The sequence below is a fragment of the Narcine bancroftii genome, chromosome 1 (assembly GCF_036971445.1).
Source record: "Narcine bancroftii isolate sNarBan1 chromosome 1, sNarBan1.hap1, whole genome shotgun sequence".
Classification (NCBI taxonomy): domain Eukaryota; kingdom Metazoa; phylum Chordata; class Chondrichthyes; order Torpediniformes; family Narcinidae; genus Narcine; species Narcine bancroftii.
In genome coordinates, this window is record NC_091469.1 from 251,970,307 (window position 1) to 251,987,739 (window position 17,433).

A 17,433-nucleotide genomic window follows, 5' to 3' on the forward strand; every position below is an offset into this window, starting at 1 on the left:
GGACATTACCCCTCCATAAATCTTCGTCCGCGAAGCCAAGCCAAAGAAGAAACAAAAAATATGTACAGTCAGTTAATCATACATTTGAACTGCAGGTCAATGCTCACCTTGTTGTAATATTGTACTCTGGGACTGGAGGCAGCTTCCTCATCCTCCACTCGGATCAGTCTGTCCAGGAATTCCTCCCTCCCCACTGCCGCAGCACCATCGCAAAAGCACTCCAGAGCCTGGGAAAGAAACAATGGGCAAATGACGAAAACCTGACACTGAGCTGGGTGTGTGGAACCCTAGGCTAGCTGTGGGAGGGGGTGAAGGAGAGGAGTGAGGCGGATAACTACCGTGTGCCTATTCTCACCGCCTGTTATGCACCTGTTCACTGAGCCAGCCGCTGGACAATGCCACACACGTCAGTACTGAGAGCTGGCAACTTGACTTCAGGCCTCTTGCAGCCAACGAGCATCGCGAGACGAGTGTGGAAAGCAACAAAGAACTTTCAGTCATCCCCGATGCTGGTGCTGAAAGCAGCTACAGTGACATTCCTCGCCCTCTGCAATCTTACCTTATACTCTTCACCTGTGGCCAGGTAGCACTGTCCCAGCACAAACCGCCGCGACCCAACATTGACTTCACACCAAGGTTGCAACAGACGCACATATTCCTTTAAAATTGAGAAGATATGCAGATGGTTAGTATCACTGGTTTTATTAACCACAGTTTGAAGCATCTTCACATCGACAGTGAGCATTGGCAGTTTCGAGCGCGCAATCATAATACAGAACAATTCTTAAAGGTGGCCTTTGCCACAGCAGCAGCAGGCATGGAATTGTACAAATCCAGGCTATTGCAATTCAATCAAAATTTACTGAACAAAGTGCAAATCACTTCTCAGTAACAAGACAATCTCCTGGAATATGGCAAGTGGAGTCAAAACATCCCTCAGGAACATGACGTGCAAGTTACTTCACAAGAGTAAAGTCCAGAATAATGTAATGTGAGAGACTTAAATAACTGTAAATGTCAACTGGCTGAACTGAAGCAGAGAACAAAATAAATCATCCCCAACCACCCAAACCATGCTGGTGTCTGCTTCCCAGTACCCAGTTGAACACTAACCCCTTCAGTGAGACTGCTGAACAACGAACTAACTTCTCAAATCCTCCAACAATATTTATTTTGTATATACGTTGACAGAGTATATAGAAATATTTTAATAAAAATATTTATAAATTGGGAAAGGTTGTTAGAGTAGGTCACATGCAAACACTTTAAAACAGATCTTATTTGAAATATTGGAGACATAGTGCCTTCTCACACCTTTCTGCAAGAGCTTTGAAGAGTGCTCAAGAGACATCACTAATGGATTATTGTTTATCAAGGGAACAGATGAAAGAGCAGGCTGGAGCCGCTATTGTCTGCTGGAGAGTTTTGCTGTTGTAAGAGGGTCATGTGGTTTTGTAAGCAGAGAGAGTCAAACAGGCTTTCTCTCAGCCTCAGTGTGAGAATTAGAGAGAGAGAAAAAGAGAGAGAGAGAAGCAGAGATCACTTGACAGTGTCAGCCAACAGAAGTTGCTGGGACTGGAACAGGACAAGCTGACAAGCTTTTGTAAGACAGACTGGTCGAAGCCCTTGTGGTTCATGCAAGAGGAGAGGACTGGCTGGAAGGAACTTTGCGGTGACCTGAAAGAAAGAGGTTATCATCTGGAGAATCCTGAAGGGACAAGTTTCATCAGCAAGACAGAGGTGACTGAGGGAAGTACCTCAGTTGTGGATGTCCTGGAACAACACTTCTCTCTCTGAAAACCAACAAAAACTTTCCTGAGGGGTAACCATTTATCTTTCAAGCACCAAAGTCTGGTGAACTTTATACATGTTAAATTCTGTGCAGTGTATAAGAATCGCCTGCAACCAGTGAACTTGGAGGAACGAGAAGTAAGATTGGACTGTGAACCAAGGAACTTTTCTGAACTTACACATACATGCACTTATAATTAGAAGGGGGTTAAGTTAAGTTAATAATAGTTAAGTTAAAGTTTGTTTCTATTTTTATGTTTAAAGATAATTAAAAGCAACTTTTGTTTAAATAACCATTTGTCTTGGTGAATATCTATTGCTGCTAGGTTTTGGGGTCCTCTGGGCTCGTAACAATACGTATTGACTATGTATTATTTGTATGTGTGTGTGCTACGTCTGTACGCACATTTGCATGTTTTTGCACTCAATCTAAATCTGAAATCTGACGACCAGAGAATGCTGTTTCGTCAGGTTATATTTGTACAATTGGATGATAATAAACTTCCTGGATTCCATTACCCAAATTGCAAACAGAACAGAATACTGAACAAAACCAAGTTTGTACGTTCTCCCAGTGTCTGCGTGGGTTTCCTCTGGCTGCTCCGGTTTCCACCTACCATTCAAAAATGAACTGCAGGTGTAGGTCACAGGGGTATATTTAGGCGACACAGGCTCGTGGGCCGGAAGGGTCCGTTACCATGATGTTCAGAGCCCAAGCCATCTGGCATGCAAGGACAACTGCCTTCCTATGATAGTAGCACCAACCATGAGTTTTACTGGACCGCTACATCCCACATTAGTTCAAAGGTAAGTGATGGGGAAAGCCTAGTTCACAAGAATCTCCCACCCTACTAAAATCAAGAACAATGCCCAGAGCATTGACTGTAGCAGCCATATGCAAGTTAGGGAAATGCATCAGAATCCAGTGGGCTCATTGATCAGCCTTCCACACAATGAAGCAAAACCAACGTGCCAGCACAATAATCACATCTTCAAACCGAAGCTTCAGGTTTCATTGGATCAAAAGGAACAGAGAGCTACACCAGGAATGTCACCTACCTGGAGCTGAACATACTGGCAGTGTCCCATCAGAAACTCCGGAAACAAAAAACTGCTGTTATTTGCCCATCTGAATCATAGTTAAGGAAGACCCAAGATTACTGGAGAAGGTTCAGTTACGAGTAACACACCAGGGACAAGCAGGAAACAGGTGACCAGATGTGTAATGGAGCGGATGAAGCGTTTAATCTTGTGACCTCCTATTCCCATGGTTTCACTGTCAGGTCAAGGAACCTACATGTGGCTCCTTGAAGCCTCTGTCAGCACAAAGAAAAACAAACAGACCCCGACAGCACAAAGCTTAGAAGGGTAAAGAGCAAACCTCCATGAAAAGGAGAAGTTGATTTATGAGAACTTATCCACAGGATGCAACAAATAACAGCCAATCATTTTCCCCTTGAGAATTGGGCATCACCACCAGTCCTATCACCCCTCCAGAAGATGATAGTACACTGCCTTTGTGAACTGCTCCAATCCTTTACCGAAAATACTCTCCAAAAAATTTCTAAGAACATAAAAATTTAGACTGAGCGCTGAACATGAACAACATGGTTAGTCCAATGCTATTTCAGCACCAACGGGGCGGGTTCAAACCCACCGCTGTTTATTTGGAGCTTATATCTTCTCCATAGCGTCTGCGTGTATTTGCTCTGGGGTATAAAGTTTCCACCTACCTTCCAAAGGTATTAAGGGAGGGGGGGGGGGTCAGTGTTCACACTAAGCTGTGCAGGCGTGCACACAATGAACATTGTGTGTGTGTGTGTGTGCACGCACATTCGCACAGCTTAGAGGGAACACTGTGGGGGAGGTTAGTAGAGTGATTGGTCACAGGGGTGTATTTGAGCAGTGCAAACCTATGAGCCGTAAGGGCCTGTTACTGTGCTGTATCGCTGAAAGCATCCAATTCAGAAAGGTGCGCAACTCAGAGGGGAACTACAAATGAGGGTTCACATGCCCAAAGCCCTGGGCCTCAGAGTGGCCTAGATAGTAGATTTGGGAGGTCCTGTCATGTTGTCCGATGGGAAGTTACAAGTGCATTTCCAGATCGTGTACTTGCCATTCAGGAATCATTCCACTTCAAACTTTATCTCTCTGCACTTTTGTTCTAAAGACTCAGTCTATCACCCATTCTTTGCATCATCCTTCACTCTTAATTTTAACGAATAAAGAACTACTTTTGTGTCTGGTGAGATATTTACGTACAACTTGTCAGAAATGATTTTACTATTGAAGTCAGCATCATTGCAAAGGATACAAGTACTGGAGGAGGTAGTTTGCAAAGGCAATGCTGATTTGTGCCCAGTTGATGGTCGATTGATTTAAAGGACTATTTTCTTGGCTCAGTAGCCGGGAGAGAATGTGTTTTCTGGCCACCTGCTGGTAGAATAACTCCACCACTGTACGTAAGCTGCTGGCTAGAAAAAAGAACAGGTTATCAGTGTTGTCTTACTCAATCCCACTCCCAATACAATCACACCCAGGGTCACCAATCTGGTGAATGTACCTACCTGCACGCTGTGACGTGAGGGCATTAGAGTCTGACAGCTCAAGCACCGACAACTGTCGCAGGTTCGATTCCCTGAAACCACAAAAATGTGGGTTGGATGATTCCACATTTACATAGAACACAGTGTTGCTCTGTAGTGAAGGCAAGTGGGGGATGTTGCAGGATGGACAAGAAACATAAGGACACATTTTGGTTTGTTTTTATTTGAATGGGCACTTATGGAGAAGCTAGTCCTTCGGGGGGAGGGGGAAAAATTAACTTAGTGAAACACGAAAGTCTGCAGATGCTGTGATTGTGGTGAAACAACATTGAAATGCTGGAGGAACCCAGCCAGTCTTTCAAGGTCCATTGGAGACAAAGATATATGGCCAATATTTTGGGCCTGAATCTTCAAGGAATAAGCAGAAAAATAACTTCTTTTGCTAGACCCAAGAAGTCTGAACAAGCAGGAGTCAGAGCAGCTCACTTCCAATAACTGCCCAGGCCTCAACCCCAGATGAGGCTATGACAGAGTATATAGAAATATTTTTGGAAGATAAATTGGGAAAGGTTAGAGTAGGTTACATACAAACACTTTAAAACAGATCTTATTTGAAATACTGGAGATTTCATGTCCACAGTGATTTTACAGAAACTTTGAAGAATGCCTATGGAAACTTCACAAGTAGGTGTCCATTGGACTGATGTTGTGGAATAAATGGACTATTGTCTTTAAAGCACACATGTCAAACTCTGGCCCGCGGGCAAGATCATATTAAATATATATTAGAGTTGGCCCACTGGCCGCCGCACCAGTATAGCGCATGCACACTGAAGGTGAAAATGAAGACGCCGGAGGTGTGGAGGGATCTCAGAGTCCCGAATCCTGGGGATCGGAGCGCCGCACTCAGCCCGCCCAGCTCCCGGACACACAGACGCGGCTGCAGTTGGGGACCATCCTCGCTGGGTCTGCGCTTCAGCGGCGACGCCGGACCGAATGTCTCGTTGGCGATGCCTTCCCCCTCGCTCCGTGCGCGGCGGACCCTGCCTCCCGCTCCTTTTGTTGGAGACGAGCCCGGCGCCATGAGATCGCAGTTTAATCCCTCTCCAACCATGGGAGGGGGGTGGGAGCAACGCGCTCTTCTCAGCCAATTCCTCCACCGCCCCGGACGCCGGCATTTCAACGGGGGGTTCGGGTGCCTTCGTCAGGCGACCGACCTGTTGGTCCAAGACAAGGGGAGAGCGTACAAACTCCACACAGACATCACCTGAACTCAGGTGAACGTGGAGCTGTGACCCTACATTCCACATCAGGACTGTGTGTAAGATTGGGAGCAGTGAGACGGAAGCTTATTTTGTTCCTGTGATTTAAGCCTTTCTTGGGGTGGGGGGTCCTTCTCTGACCACTTGCCTAACAATTAACCTAATCAGATGTGGAGTTACCACAATACAACAGTTCTCAACTTTTTTCTTTCCACTCGTGTCCCTGTGCCATTGGTGCTCTGTGATTAGTAAGGGATTGCTTAAGGTGGTCTGTGGGTGGGAAGAAAAAGTTTGAAGACCACTGCTTTAATCATCCCTCATTGACTCGTCATGTGCACGGTTTCAGAACGCTAAAGGAAATGGGCCAATGACAATTTTTCTCAAGCAAAATATTTCAGTAACAATTGGGTCTAGAGGAGTGATTCTCACCCTTTCCTTCCTACTCACATCCCATCTTAAGCAATCCCTTACTAATTACAGAGTTCCGATGGCATAGGGCACACATGTCAAACTCTGCCCGCAATATAATTATATTTGGCCCGCAAGATCATTTCAAAAATGTATTAGAGGTAGCCTGCTGGCCGCCGTGCCAGTATAGCGCATGCACAGTAATACAACAAATCCCAGAATGCATTGGCGTCAGCCTGCTAATCGCCCCCACCTCCTCTGTTTACATTGCAGGGTCTCACCGTGGACTCTGGTTTTGGGGCCTGGCCGGTGTCAGGGGAAGCCAAGGCCGCTTCACAGCGCCTGGAACTGGAGGCCTCGGGCCTGACCTCACCAGTACCTTTGCCCACTCCCCCTCCCTGCCGCAGGCCGATCCGTGACTCACGGTGACGGGGCCGCTGATCTGCCGAGATGCCGCCCTGCAGCGAGAGCCGATGCCCCGCACTGTCGTTGTCCAACCCGATCGCCCGCAAACCCCCACCCTCCCGCACACAGGCCTGAGTAAGTATTATGAACTTTAATCTCAGGATAAAACGATCTTCCAATAGTTTCATGTCACAGTGATAAATATATTCCTGGTTAAAAATGGTCCTGCACCTGGATACAAGCTCATTAGGCATAAAACTTGAAAAGTGTGTAAATCAAAGGATATCTGTACCAATGGAAAAAGGGCATGGCAAATGACCCTGCTAGAGTTCATGCCCACAATCAGTCACCCATTTCATTGTTTCAGGAATCATGTTATTCTCCCACTTTCTCAATAGCCCTCAGATTTTACTATTCGACAGCACACTAGCAACATTTGACAAATCCTCTATAGAAAAATATTATTTATTGAATATTTTATTTCTCATTTGTTAATGCTTCTGGAAAGAGTTTATCCAAAACTATTATTAAACATTTATTTTAATAAGAAAAAGTTTAACATTACATATGTTGAAAGAAGAGAATACATGCAGATGTTGTTGAAAATTTTCAATAAATATTTAGTTCGGCCCTCGACTTAGTCCAAGTTTTTAATTTTGGCCCTCTGTGAATTTGAGTTTGACACCCCTGCTCTAAAGCAACAGAGGAGGCATCGTGGCTTCTCACACCTTTTTGAAGAATGCTCAGAGAGGTCACTGATGGGTTCTTGTTTAGAGCCCTATTGTCTACAATAGACTTACTGTTGTAAGAGGGTCATGTGGTTTTGCAAGTAGAGAGAGTCAAATAGGCTATCTCAGAGAGAGAGAGAGAGAGAGAGAGAGAGAGAGAGAGAGAGAGAGAGAGAGAGAGAGAGAGAGAGAAGTGTAAAGGAGCAGAAATTGCTGGAACTGAAACAGAAGCTCCAATGTGGAAGATGGCCTACTAGTCTCAGCCCTTGTGGTTCATGCAAGAGGAAAGGACTGGCTGTCTAATGTTTCACGTGGAATAAGTGAAACTGAAAGGAACTCTGTGGGACAAGTTTCGTCTGCAAGACACTCAGGTGACTGAGGGAAGTACCTCAGTTGTGGATATCCTGGAACAATATATCTCTCTCTGAAAACCAACAAGAACCTTGCTGAGTGGTAACCATTTACCTTTCAAGCACCAAAGCCTGGTGAACTTTATAAATGTTAAATTCTGTGCACGGTATAAGAATTGCCTACAACCAGTGAACTTGGAGGAATGAAAGTGAGATTGGGCTGTGAACCAAATAACTTTTCTGAACTTATATGCACATCACACACACATATGGTTAAGGGGGTTAAATTAGGTTAAGTAAGTTAATAATAAAGTTAAAGTTTGTTTCTATTTTTATGTTTAAAGATAATTAAAAGCAACTTTTGTTTAAGTAACCATTTGTCTTGGTGAATATCTATTGCTGCTAGGTTTTGGGGTCTTTTGGGCTCATAACAAGGCCAATCTTGTCAGGGCAGCCAGGTTGTACATGGAGATGTACTGGTCATTGGTGTTGGACTGAGAGAAACGGATGGATGGTTAATCACACCAAATAAAAGTCTCACTCCCCAAATCCAAGCTGGATTTAAAACAGGTCTCAATGCATTCGCTCTACAACTCAACACCAATTTTGTAATGAGAACTACTCCCAATTTCAAAGAGCTTTGCTACTTGGTTACTGACAAAGAGTGTTCTTTACGTGCAGTCAAGCCTGGGTACCTTTGATGGTCAGACGCTTTGTAAAATTATAAAAAGGTCTCTTTTTTTTGACCGATCACTTACAATGTATCAACAGGCACTGTTGATGCTAAGGAACGACAAGCCCATCTTATCACAAAGTAGGAACACAAGAGGAGTGATGTCCGAGGAATGAGCTCCTGCTGGAGCTGCAAGAGATATCCGCCAGCTCCCAAACTCACCTGAAGAACAGGACAGGCAACTAATCACACTGCACATATTCAATAAACCAATAGATAAATTCCTATTCTTCAAAATGCTATCACCCAGAATGGCCTACCTGCAGTAACATCGGTCTAATCAAAATGGCCATTATGGTTAGAGCATTTTTGGAAAGGAATTTCCAAATCACAATTTTAAAGGTGTTGAATAATGAAAAAAATCATTAATGAATAATGAAAAAACAGCAAGGATCCAAAAATGTCAATCACTTTGAAATAACAAACTTGTTGGAGAACCCCAGAAAGGTTAACCAAGGTTTTGGGCTGGGGCCCTCTCGTCAGATACAAGCAAAACCAGGCAGGCACCTGAATGATAAAAGGAGTGGGGGCGGGGGGGCGGGGGGGAAAGCACAGGTTAACAGGCAAGTGCCAATAGGTGAGTACAGGTGGGAGAGAAAAAAAAAGTTGAAGTGATGGGGGAGCGGGGTAGCTCTCTGACAGAAGGAAAGAGGATCAGGAGGAAAGGAGACAGAAGGATGGGGAAAGAGAGAGTGACTCTGGGGAGTAGGCTAAAGGAAAATGGAGAAGACTATGTTAATACTGTCTGTTTGAAGAGTGCCCAGATGAAATATTAATGTGCTGTTCCTTCAAATTGTGGGTAGTCTCAGTTTGGCAGTGCATGAGGCCTTGGACAGACATGCAGTCAGGCTTATGGGAAGGGAAGATGGCGAACTCAAGAATAAGGGCTTTATGGTCTCATGGTTAAATCACATAAAAAGACATGCGTGAAATATATTACCAAACGTTTACTATCCAGATCAAAGTTACAAGCCGGCCTACAGCATAAATTGATATCAACAGATACTTACACCGTCTCCAAGGTGCAGTATTAGTTGCTGAAGAATCAGCAGGTCACGACAGATGAGGAAGCGAGTCATGGACATGTGATAAGCTGCCTGACATACCACATTGATGGCAACATTGCTGCCATAAAACTGGGCCATGTTCATTCGGATGTGCAGGGGCTGGCCTGAGGGGAAGGGAAACAGAACAAAGGAAATCAGCAAGTTTCAATTCTAACACACCGTGATGGACAGGAACAAAACGTTGGTGCAAATTTAATAGTGTAAAGGGTAACACAGAGGTTTGAACCCACAATATAACAAAAAAAACAGACTTGTGCAAAGACAGAAGTTAAACAGACTAGTTAATTCGTACAATGCACAAACATACTGGAGAAACACAGGCCACACAGCATCGATAGGAAGTAAAGAATGAACAATGCTTCGGGCCTGGGCTTTCATCAGGCCTCTTTTTGCTAATATCCATCAAGGAGCACTGGCCCGAAATGTTGGTTACCCTTACTACCAATGGATTCTGCATGACCTGCTGAGTTTCTCCAGCATGTTGGTGTGCAGCACGTTTCTGTACTGCACTCCAGCCTAGCAGCTGCACCCTTTCTTGTTTAACTCTAGTTAACTCCTATACCTCCCAGTAGCAGATTCAGAAACCACAGGCAGGTATTTACCCATTTCCAGTCCATTGGTCCTGAAAGGATGGAAGAAAGCAGTGACATAAAACAACTATGTACTTTGTAGAAATGCACCTGTACAAGGAAGGCAGGGTTCTAGTCACCTTACTTTAGTGAGTGTGGGAAGGACCCTGCTGATACCAGAGGCATGACGAAAACTAATGCCACAAATTACCTGGACAAAATCCCTCCAGCCTCACTCTCTCTGCTACAATTTTAGGGGTAAAGAATTGTGGACAGAAAAGTCTTTGACAGCAGAATCCAAATCTGAAAAGCCAGTGCCAATCCACACACTTGAGAGCACTGACATAAGTCTGACTATAATACGGAACCAGTTTAGATGCATTTCAAACATCAGCTTAAATGGAAAGGATTGTCCAATGCTATTTAAAGGACAGAGTCATAGCTGGTAGCTGTCGGAGTGGGATTTCAACCCTTCTCCACTCAGGCACATCCAGTGCAGTTCTTCAGGACGGAGAGCAAACCCCATTGAAAAGGCACTGCTGGTTGCACAAATGCTACATGGCGACCAGCCAACATCAGATCAGAATCTGCTGGCCTTGCAGCTCCCCTGCCACTCCAAAGCCTCTGACTTACCATTGCCTGCCTCTATGTCACCCTCGAGGTCCATTTCCCGCAGCAGCAGCTGGATTACGTTGCCGAGGTTGCGGATATCATGCAACTTACTTTGCAACTCCATGTGTATCTCACTGGGGAAAAACAGGAGAGAGATGATTAAGCTGATCATTTGGTTGCCAAGAGAAGCTTCACAATTCAATGAAAGGTGGTTAGGCAACAAAGCCTAAGTCAGTTCAACCGGTGAAGACTGAGGCAGGACCTGTGCTTGGACGGCATCATTCTCGTTTCATCGGTGGGGTTTCTGGTTGCTCACACCAGTCTTCTGACAAGACCAAGACAAGGGTCAACTCCATGGGCGAGGTCATTACTGCCAGGGATTTCCCTTATGGCATCAAAAATCAGGGAGGGCCAAAGGACAAGCACAAGATGGCAAATGAACTCTGGCATTGTCAGCACATTAATGGAGAACAAACACACTATACGTGGCTTTATCTCCCCCCCCAAAACTCAACAGCACTCCATTCAGGTTAGTGGTAATATAGGAGGGGAGGGCATAGCGAGCTTCAGAATGGAAACCAAACAACAAGCACCCTGATTCTTCGCACCCAGAAGCAAGTGATGAGAAAAATTCACTCCTTTGTTTTATAGAACTACAGAACATTGCAGCACAGAAACAGACCCCTTTGGCCCTTCTAATCTGTTCCAAACCATTTTTTTTTGCCAAGTCCCACTGACCTGCACCCAGTTCATAGCCTTCCACACCTCTCCCAGCCATGTATCTGTCCAAGTTCTTCTTAAATGTTAAAATTGAGCCTGCATTCACCACTTCAGCTGGCAGCTCGTTCCACAGCCCCATGACTCTCTGTGTGAAGAAGTTCCCCCTCACATTCCTCCTAAACTTTTCTCCTTTCACTTTTAATCCATGTCCTCTGGTTTGTATCTCACCAACCCTCAGTGGAAAAAGCCTACCTACATTTACTCTATCTATCCCCCTCATAATTTTAAAAACCTCTATCAAATCTCTCCTCATTCTTCTACACTCCAGGGAATAAAGTCCTAACTTGTTTAACCTTTCCCTGCAACTCAGTTCCTGGAACCATAGAATGTTACAGCACAGAAAACAAGAGTCTAGGCAACATCCTAGTAAATCTTTCTCTCCACTCTTTCTATCTTACTGATATCTTTTCTGTAGTTAGGTAACCAAAACTGCACAAAATACTCCACCAATGTCTTATATAACTTTACCATAACATCCTAACTCCTATACTCAATACTTTGATTTATGAAGGCCAATATGTCAAAAGCTCTCCTTACAACCCTATTCACCTGTGATGCCAATTTCAGGGAATTGTGTATCTGTATTCCCAGATCCCTCTGTTCTACTGCACTCCTCAGTGCCCTACCATTCACCATGCAAGTCCTTTCTTGGTTTGTCCTTCCAAAATACAACACCTCACACTTGTCTGCATTAAATTCCATCTGCCATTTTTCCAGCTGGTCCAAACCCCTCCGCAAGCTTTGAAAACCTTCACTGTTCACAACGCCTCCAATCTTAGTATCATCTTCAAACTTGCTGATCCAACTTCCCACACTATCATCCATATCATTGATTATAGGCAATAAACCACAGTCCCAGCACCGATTCCTGAGGCACATTATTCAATTCCCCTCTGAAGGGCAGTTTCTCATTCGTGGTGACACTGAAATTCTCACCAGACGATGCCTTGTTCTGTTTTAATTGTACTTTACATGGTGCACGTCTCCTTTGTGACACTGTACACGACATTGACTTGCTGCAAACACTGTTCACTGCAACATGCACTTTGTAACATTGAATACTATACTGATTTTTGTACCACTGTACCCTGCTCATTTATTTTATTGGGACACACGAGAGACTGCAGATACTAGAATCTGGACCAAAAAACAATCTGCTGGAGGCACTGAGGTGGGGGGTGGGGTCGAGCAGCATCAGTTGGAGGTTTAAAAAACCATCTTGATAAAGATTCTGGCTCAAAACATCAACTATTCATTTTCACCCCCTGATTATGCTTAACTGGCTGAGTTCTTCCAGTAGATTGTTTTGTTTTTTTTTGCTCATTTTTATTATCATACTCCTGATATACTTATTATGGGCTGACTTGCCTGGAAGGTGCACAAAAACATTAAAAAAAACTGTGTGCTGACTCTCGTGCCACACCGATCAATCTTCTGCAGGGCTTCTCCTCAGAATTACTCACGTGTCTCTGGCCAAAAGATGCCCCAGGATCTGCTCTGCAGCTTTCTCCGGGGGCTGCAGGTAGTTCACTGCTGTTTCCATTAAGGAGGCCATTTCCATGGTGACAGAGTCTCCCACTAGTCGAAGGCACTGCACCAGTTGAAGCAGGTCCCGTGCTATGTCTGGGTCTAAGGAAGCAGAAGAACACGGCGCTGATAGCAGCTCTCACCTCAATCACCGAAATGGGCATAAAATGACAAGCCAAGCATACAAAACCAGCGAGGCAACACTGGTTACTGCTGCAAATTTCTCCACAACATTTTGAGCTTTCACTTCAAAGTTCTACCCCTTCACCCACATAACTTGGTAATAATGGCCAACCTACAGTTTACGAGAGTCAGTGAAAATCATCAAGGAAGCTGGAGTTTTAAAAAAAATTTAGACATCCAGCATGGTAACAGGCCCTTTCGGCCCGTGAGCCCATGCCGCCCAATTACACCCCATTGACTTACACCCCCAATACATTTTGAACAGTGGGAGGAAACCAGAGCACCCGGAGGAAATCCACGCTGACACAGGGTGAAAGTTCGAACTCCTTACAGACAATGCAGAATTCAAACCAGTCCCGGACGTTGGCACTGTAACACTGTTGCGCTAATCACTACGCCAACCTTGTTGCCCTTATGAAAAGCATTTGTACCTTTATTACCAATATTTCACAAGGTCAGTTTCATCCAGTTCCTGCATATCCAAAATTATCAAAAGGATAGTTGTCACCCCACTGAAATGCTTTTTTAAAAAAAAAGGACCTGGGCATCATGGCAAGCATCAACTGAAGGTGAGCTGCCTGCTTTAACCACCAAGCTCCCCTGCCATGATGTTGGGGAGGGTGTAGACGAGTGAGATCAAGGGATTCCTGATAAGTTTCCAAGATCAGGGCAGTATGTCATTCAGAGACGAACCTGGTATAACGGTGTACCTGGGAACATGCTGCTCTCGCCAGATTTGGGAGTTGCTGGCAATATACCCTGGGCAAGTTGCATTTTGTACCAGGCACCCACTGTGCACCAGTAATGAGTGTTCCGATCAGTGACCTGGGTTGCCAGTCAAGCAGACTGTTTCCTCCTGGGTAACTTGGAGGGAGAAGATCAAGTGCCCCATCATCAATCTGATCTTGTTCTCCTCTTCCTGATCTTTCATTAAATCAATTAATTTTAGCTACAATAAACCAGCACTGATATCAATATTAGTAATTTGCCATTTTGTTTACTAGCCCGTTTTAACATGTCGATGCAACCGAGTGACTTCCTGGGTCAATTCAGAGTACAGGTAAGCCAGGTCAACAGCACAGTGGTAATTTGGAAGTCACATATAAGCAGGCCACACAAGGGCTGAAGTCATCCTTCATGGGATTTATGTGAACATTTATGGCTCTCTGATTGCTTCATAGTTACTAAAAATGAGATTACTCTTTTTAATGTTAGGTCATTTTAATCAACATAAATTCCACTCCAGCTCAGGTGGGATTTAAACCAGCATTTCAGGATCACCAAACAGTTCTTCAATGTGGAAGGATGTCTCTATTACGAAAAGCAATAGGATTTCAGTGATAACTGACAGCTTTATTTCAGAGAAGTTATCACATCGTTCTCACCCATTTGCAGTCACTGGTCATTCAGAATTGCACAAGATTCCACTCCAGAGAAGTTTCTAGGCATCAGGATCTTTTAATCAGAGATCAAGTTAAATAAATCTAATTAAATTGTTCTTCATAAAAGAACAACTTTTCGATTCCAAAAAAGGCACTGGCAACTCAGATTCAGACACCTGCTACAGTTACTACACCAGAGAGACTTGGCACAAAAACGACCTAAAATGAGTTCAACAGGAAGAAACAAAAGAAGGTAATACACAAAACTGCTGGAGAAACTCAGTAAATCCGAGACCACCGAAGCTTCTCCAACACTTCCCTGTACTGCACTCAACCCCAGCATCTGCAGATTTCTTGTTTATTTGGAGGAATTCAAGAGAATGAAGGGAGAAGGTGACTTTTTTTCTTTAACGTAGGTTGAGGGGATAGCTAGTAAAGCTGGGATTTATTGCCCATCCTTTAGTGGCCTGAATTTGGCAGGAGAGAGCCACCTTGTTGAACCCTTGAAGTCCCTGTGGTGCAAAGCATAGGAGTTCCAGGACGTGTGCCTGGAGCTGACGAAGGAGCAGCAAGCCAGGATGATGCGAGACAGATGAGAATTGAGAGCAATGGCATTGCTCGTGAGCTCGGTATTCCTTCCTGATGGAATAGAATGCAAGTGTGGGATGTGCTGTCAAAGCCACCCAGCATGAATGCATCTATTGGACAGCGCCAAATGCAGCCACAGAGCAAGTAAATATTCTGGACTATGGATGAGCACCAATCAAGTGTGTTATTCGTATCGCTCAATACGATCATTGACCTGCGTTTAACTCACCATCTGTGAGGGAACACTCATCCTCCAGAAAAAGGCCCTCGTCAGAAGACATGTAGAGGTGATCTATGGTGAGGCAGGGAAACATGAAAGACACAAATCCCTGCAAGAAAAGAAAACGTCAGGAGAGCTGCAATACCCTCGCGCATTTGTTGGGCTAGGACACCATGTCCTCACCAAAGTTCTGGGTCAGAATATTCAGCTCATTCACCAAAAATGAATGACAAATACAGATCAAGGAATCAACCTCAGTAACATTAACACCTACAATTAATTATCTGTTTTATTGTTAACAGTTGCAATTGCTGCTCTAGCATTTGGCTCATCAACACTTACAACCACCATCTGGAGCATTCACTCTCATTCCTACCTCCACAAACAAGTGTTGCTTCAGATTTCTCAGCTTAATCCCACTTTTTGCTGGGTCTTCCATACTGGAAGACTAAAAGCCACAAACCTGCTGGCAAATAGCTGACAACTGAGACTTTTAATGAATGAGAAGGTTGTCTTGAGGATATCTCAGATGTATCAATGTGAATACAGACCACTGGGTTCCTATTAGTTGCAAACAATTTGAAAAACCTTTTGGATCTTTCATTAGAGTGATTACAAAAAAAAATACTCATCAACTTAAACCATGAGGAGGTTCCAAAGGAATGGGTCAACAGAAGGATCTGTGATTCACCTCACAGAACTCACTGACCTTGGTCACCAAAGTGAACAGCTAGCCTGGGCACACATCAGTACTGGCACCCCTGTCAACAGTGGGTTGCCCAAACAGAGATGGGCTACAATTTTGAAATCTGCACCAGCTATCGCAGCCACAGCCTTGACAGCTGGCACTGGTCCAAAGCAAGTTGTTACTTTGGATGGCAACGCTGATGGAGCCTCTGTAGCAGCAGCACTGGTGCTGACCCCACGGGGTCCAGCCACCCAGTCGACTTCCGTCGGCTCCACACAGGTTTCGAACGGCCTGTTGAGGGAGTCAATGGTGGTTTTAGTTGAAATCCTGCAACTGCGGGTCTGCGCCCAAGATGATGGCGCTTATTAATCGGCGGCAGCCACAAGGGGCTGCAAACTCCGGGGAAGTGGAGAACTGGAGCAGGGCACCAGAGGACGGGAAGATCAAGGACTGTCTGAGGAGACGACCCACGGAAACAGTGACCACAGCGGTGGACGAGTGAAGGGGCTCTGCAGCTAAAGGACCAGTGCATGCAGCAAGCTGCTGGCGACTCGAGACAAGGAACCTGCGGAAGCTGTGGGCTGCTGGAGACCGTCTCGAACTGGCTGAAGGGGAATCAGGTAATTGAACCATGATGCAAGGAGGTGACGAGGCCGCTGAAGGGTTCCTGACTGTGGAGATTTGCATCTGGAGCTGGGATTTGGACTGGACACTGTGTGGCCGCGGGGGCTATGAAAGCGAATCTACAGACATTCGGTAACTCTGGGAGTGGGGGGAAACGACTCTCCTTTGCTTTTTTCTGGCTGACTTAGGCAATTCCTGCTGGTGGCAAATCTGTCTGCCTTACAGCAGGCAAAAAGAAATTTCATATAATATGACCCTGTTTTATTACTATAATAGTAAAGTGAATCTTGAAAATACACAGTTAATGGCAAGAACCTTACCTTGGTAAAATATGCTTGATTTTAATGGCTTTTGAATTGGTTTGCAAAATAATTTAATATGCAAGTGGCATAATCTCAAGATCCATAAATAGCAACTTAATGACTAGTTTTTAAACTGGAGGATAAATAATATTTAGATCACATGAAGACATTCTTTTCTCTTTCAAAGTGCTATATGAAATCTTAATCATTCAGCTAATGGGCCTCAATAACCTCAAGCAAAACACACCAGTCCTTCAGTAACTGCACTGGAGAGTCAGCCTAGACTTTGTGCTCAAGTCTTTGAGAAGTGCATCTAACTGCAACTCCTTAAAGACCGAGCTGAGGAAGTAATAGGAGTCACAGGGACACAATCACATCTACTGAGCAAAGTAGCGGCCAGACCAATAGCACTGTGGTCAGCTCTGAGTCTCAGAGGAAAGGGTGGTCAAGTAGAGCAATAGTCATGGGGGACTCGATAGTCAGGGGAACAGATAGGAAATTCTGCAGCCACAAGAGACTCTATGATAGTGTGTTGCATGGGTCCAGGATGTTTGAGAGGGTCAGAATATTCTTAAAGGGGAGGGTGAGAGCCAGAGGTTGTGGTACATATTGGTTGGGGTAAATGTCCTGCAAAGTAGTAAAGGGAGTTAGGAAAGAGGCTGAAGAGC

At 44.6% G+C, this 17,433-nt stretch overlaps 1 protein-coding gene across 2 annotated transcripts in view; it reads right to left on the reverse strand.

The window, feature by feature from the left end:
• Positions 1-17,433, reverse strand: part of nup160 (nucleoporin 160) — a 109,734-nt gene that overhangs the window by 57,121 nt on the left and 35,180 nt on the right. For both annotated transcript variants that reach the window (XM_069895169.1, XM_069895162.1), the window contains 10 exons: positions 15,161-15,260; positions 12,715-12,880; positions 10,493-10,605; positions 9,234-9,394; positions 8,249-8,385; positions 4,359-4,429; positions 4,106-4,265; positions 2,851-2,920; positions 560-658; positions 108-227 (listed from right to left, as the gene is read on the reverse strand). In XM_069895169.1, the coding sequence (XP_069751270.1) occupies positions 108-227; positions 560-658; positions 2,851-2,920; positions 4,106-4,265; positions 4,359-4,429; positions 8,249-8,385; positions 9,234-9,394; positions 10,493-10,605; positions 12,715-12,880; positions 15,161-15,260 (1,197 nt within the window). The remainder of the gene's footprint in view (positions 1-107; positions 228-559; positions 659-2,850; positions 2,921-4,105; positions 4,266-4,358; positions 4,430-8,248; positions 8,386-9,233; positions 9,395-10,492; positions 10,606-12,714; positions 12,881-15,160; positions 15,261-17,433) is intronic.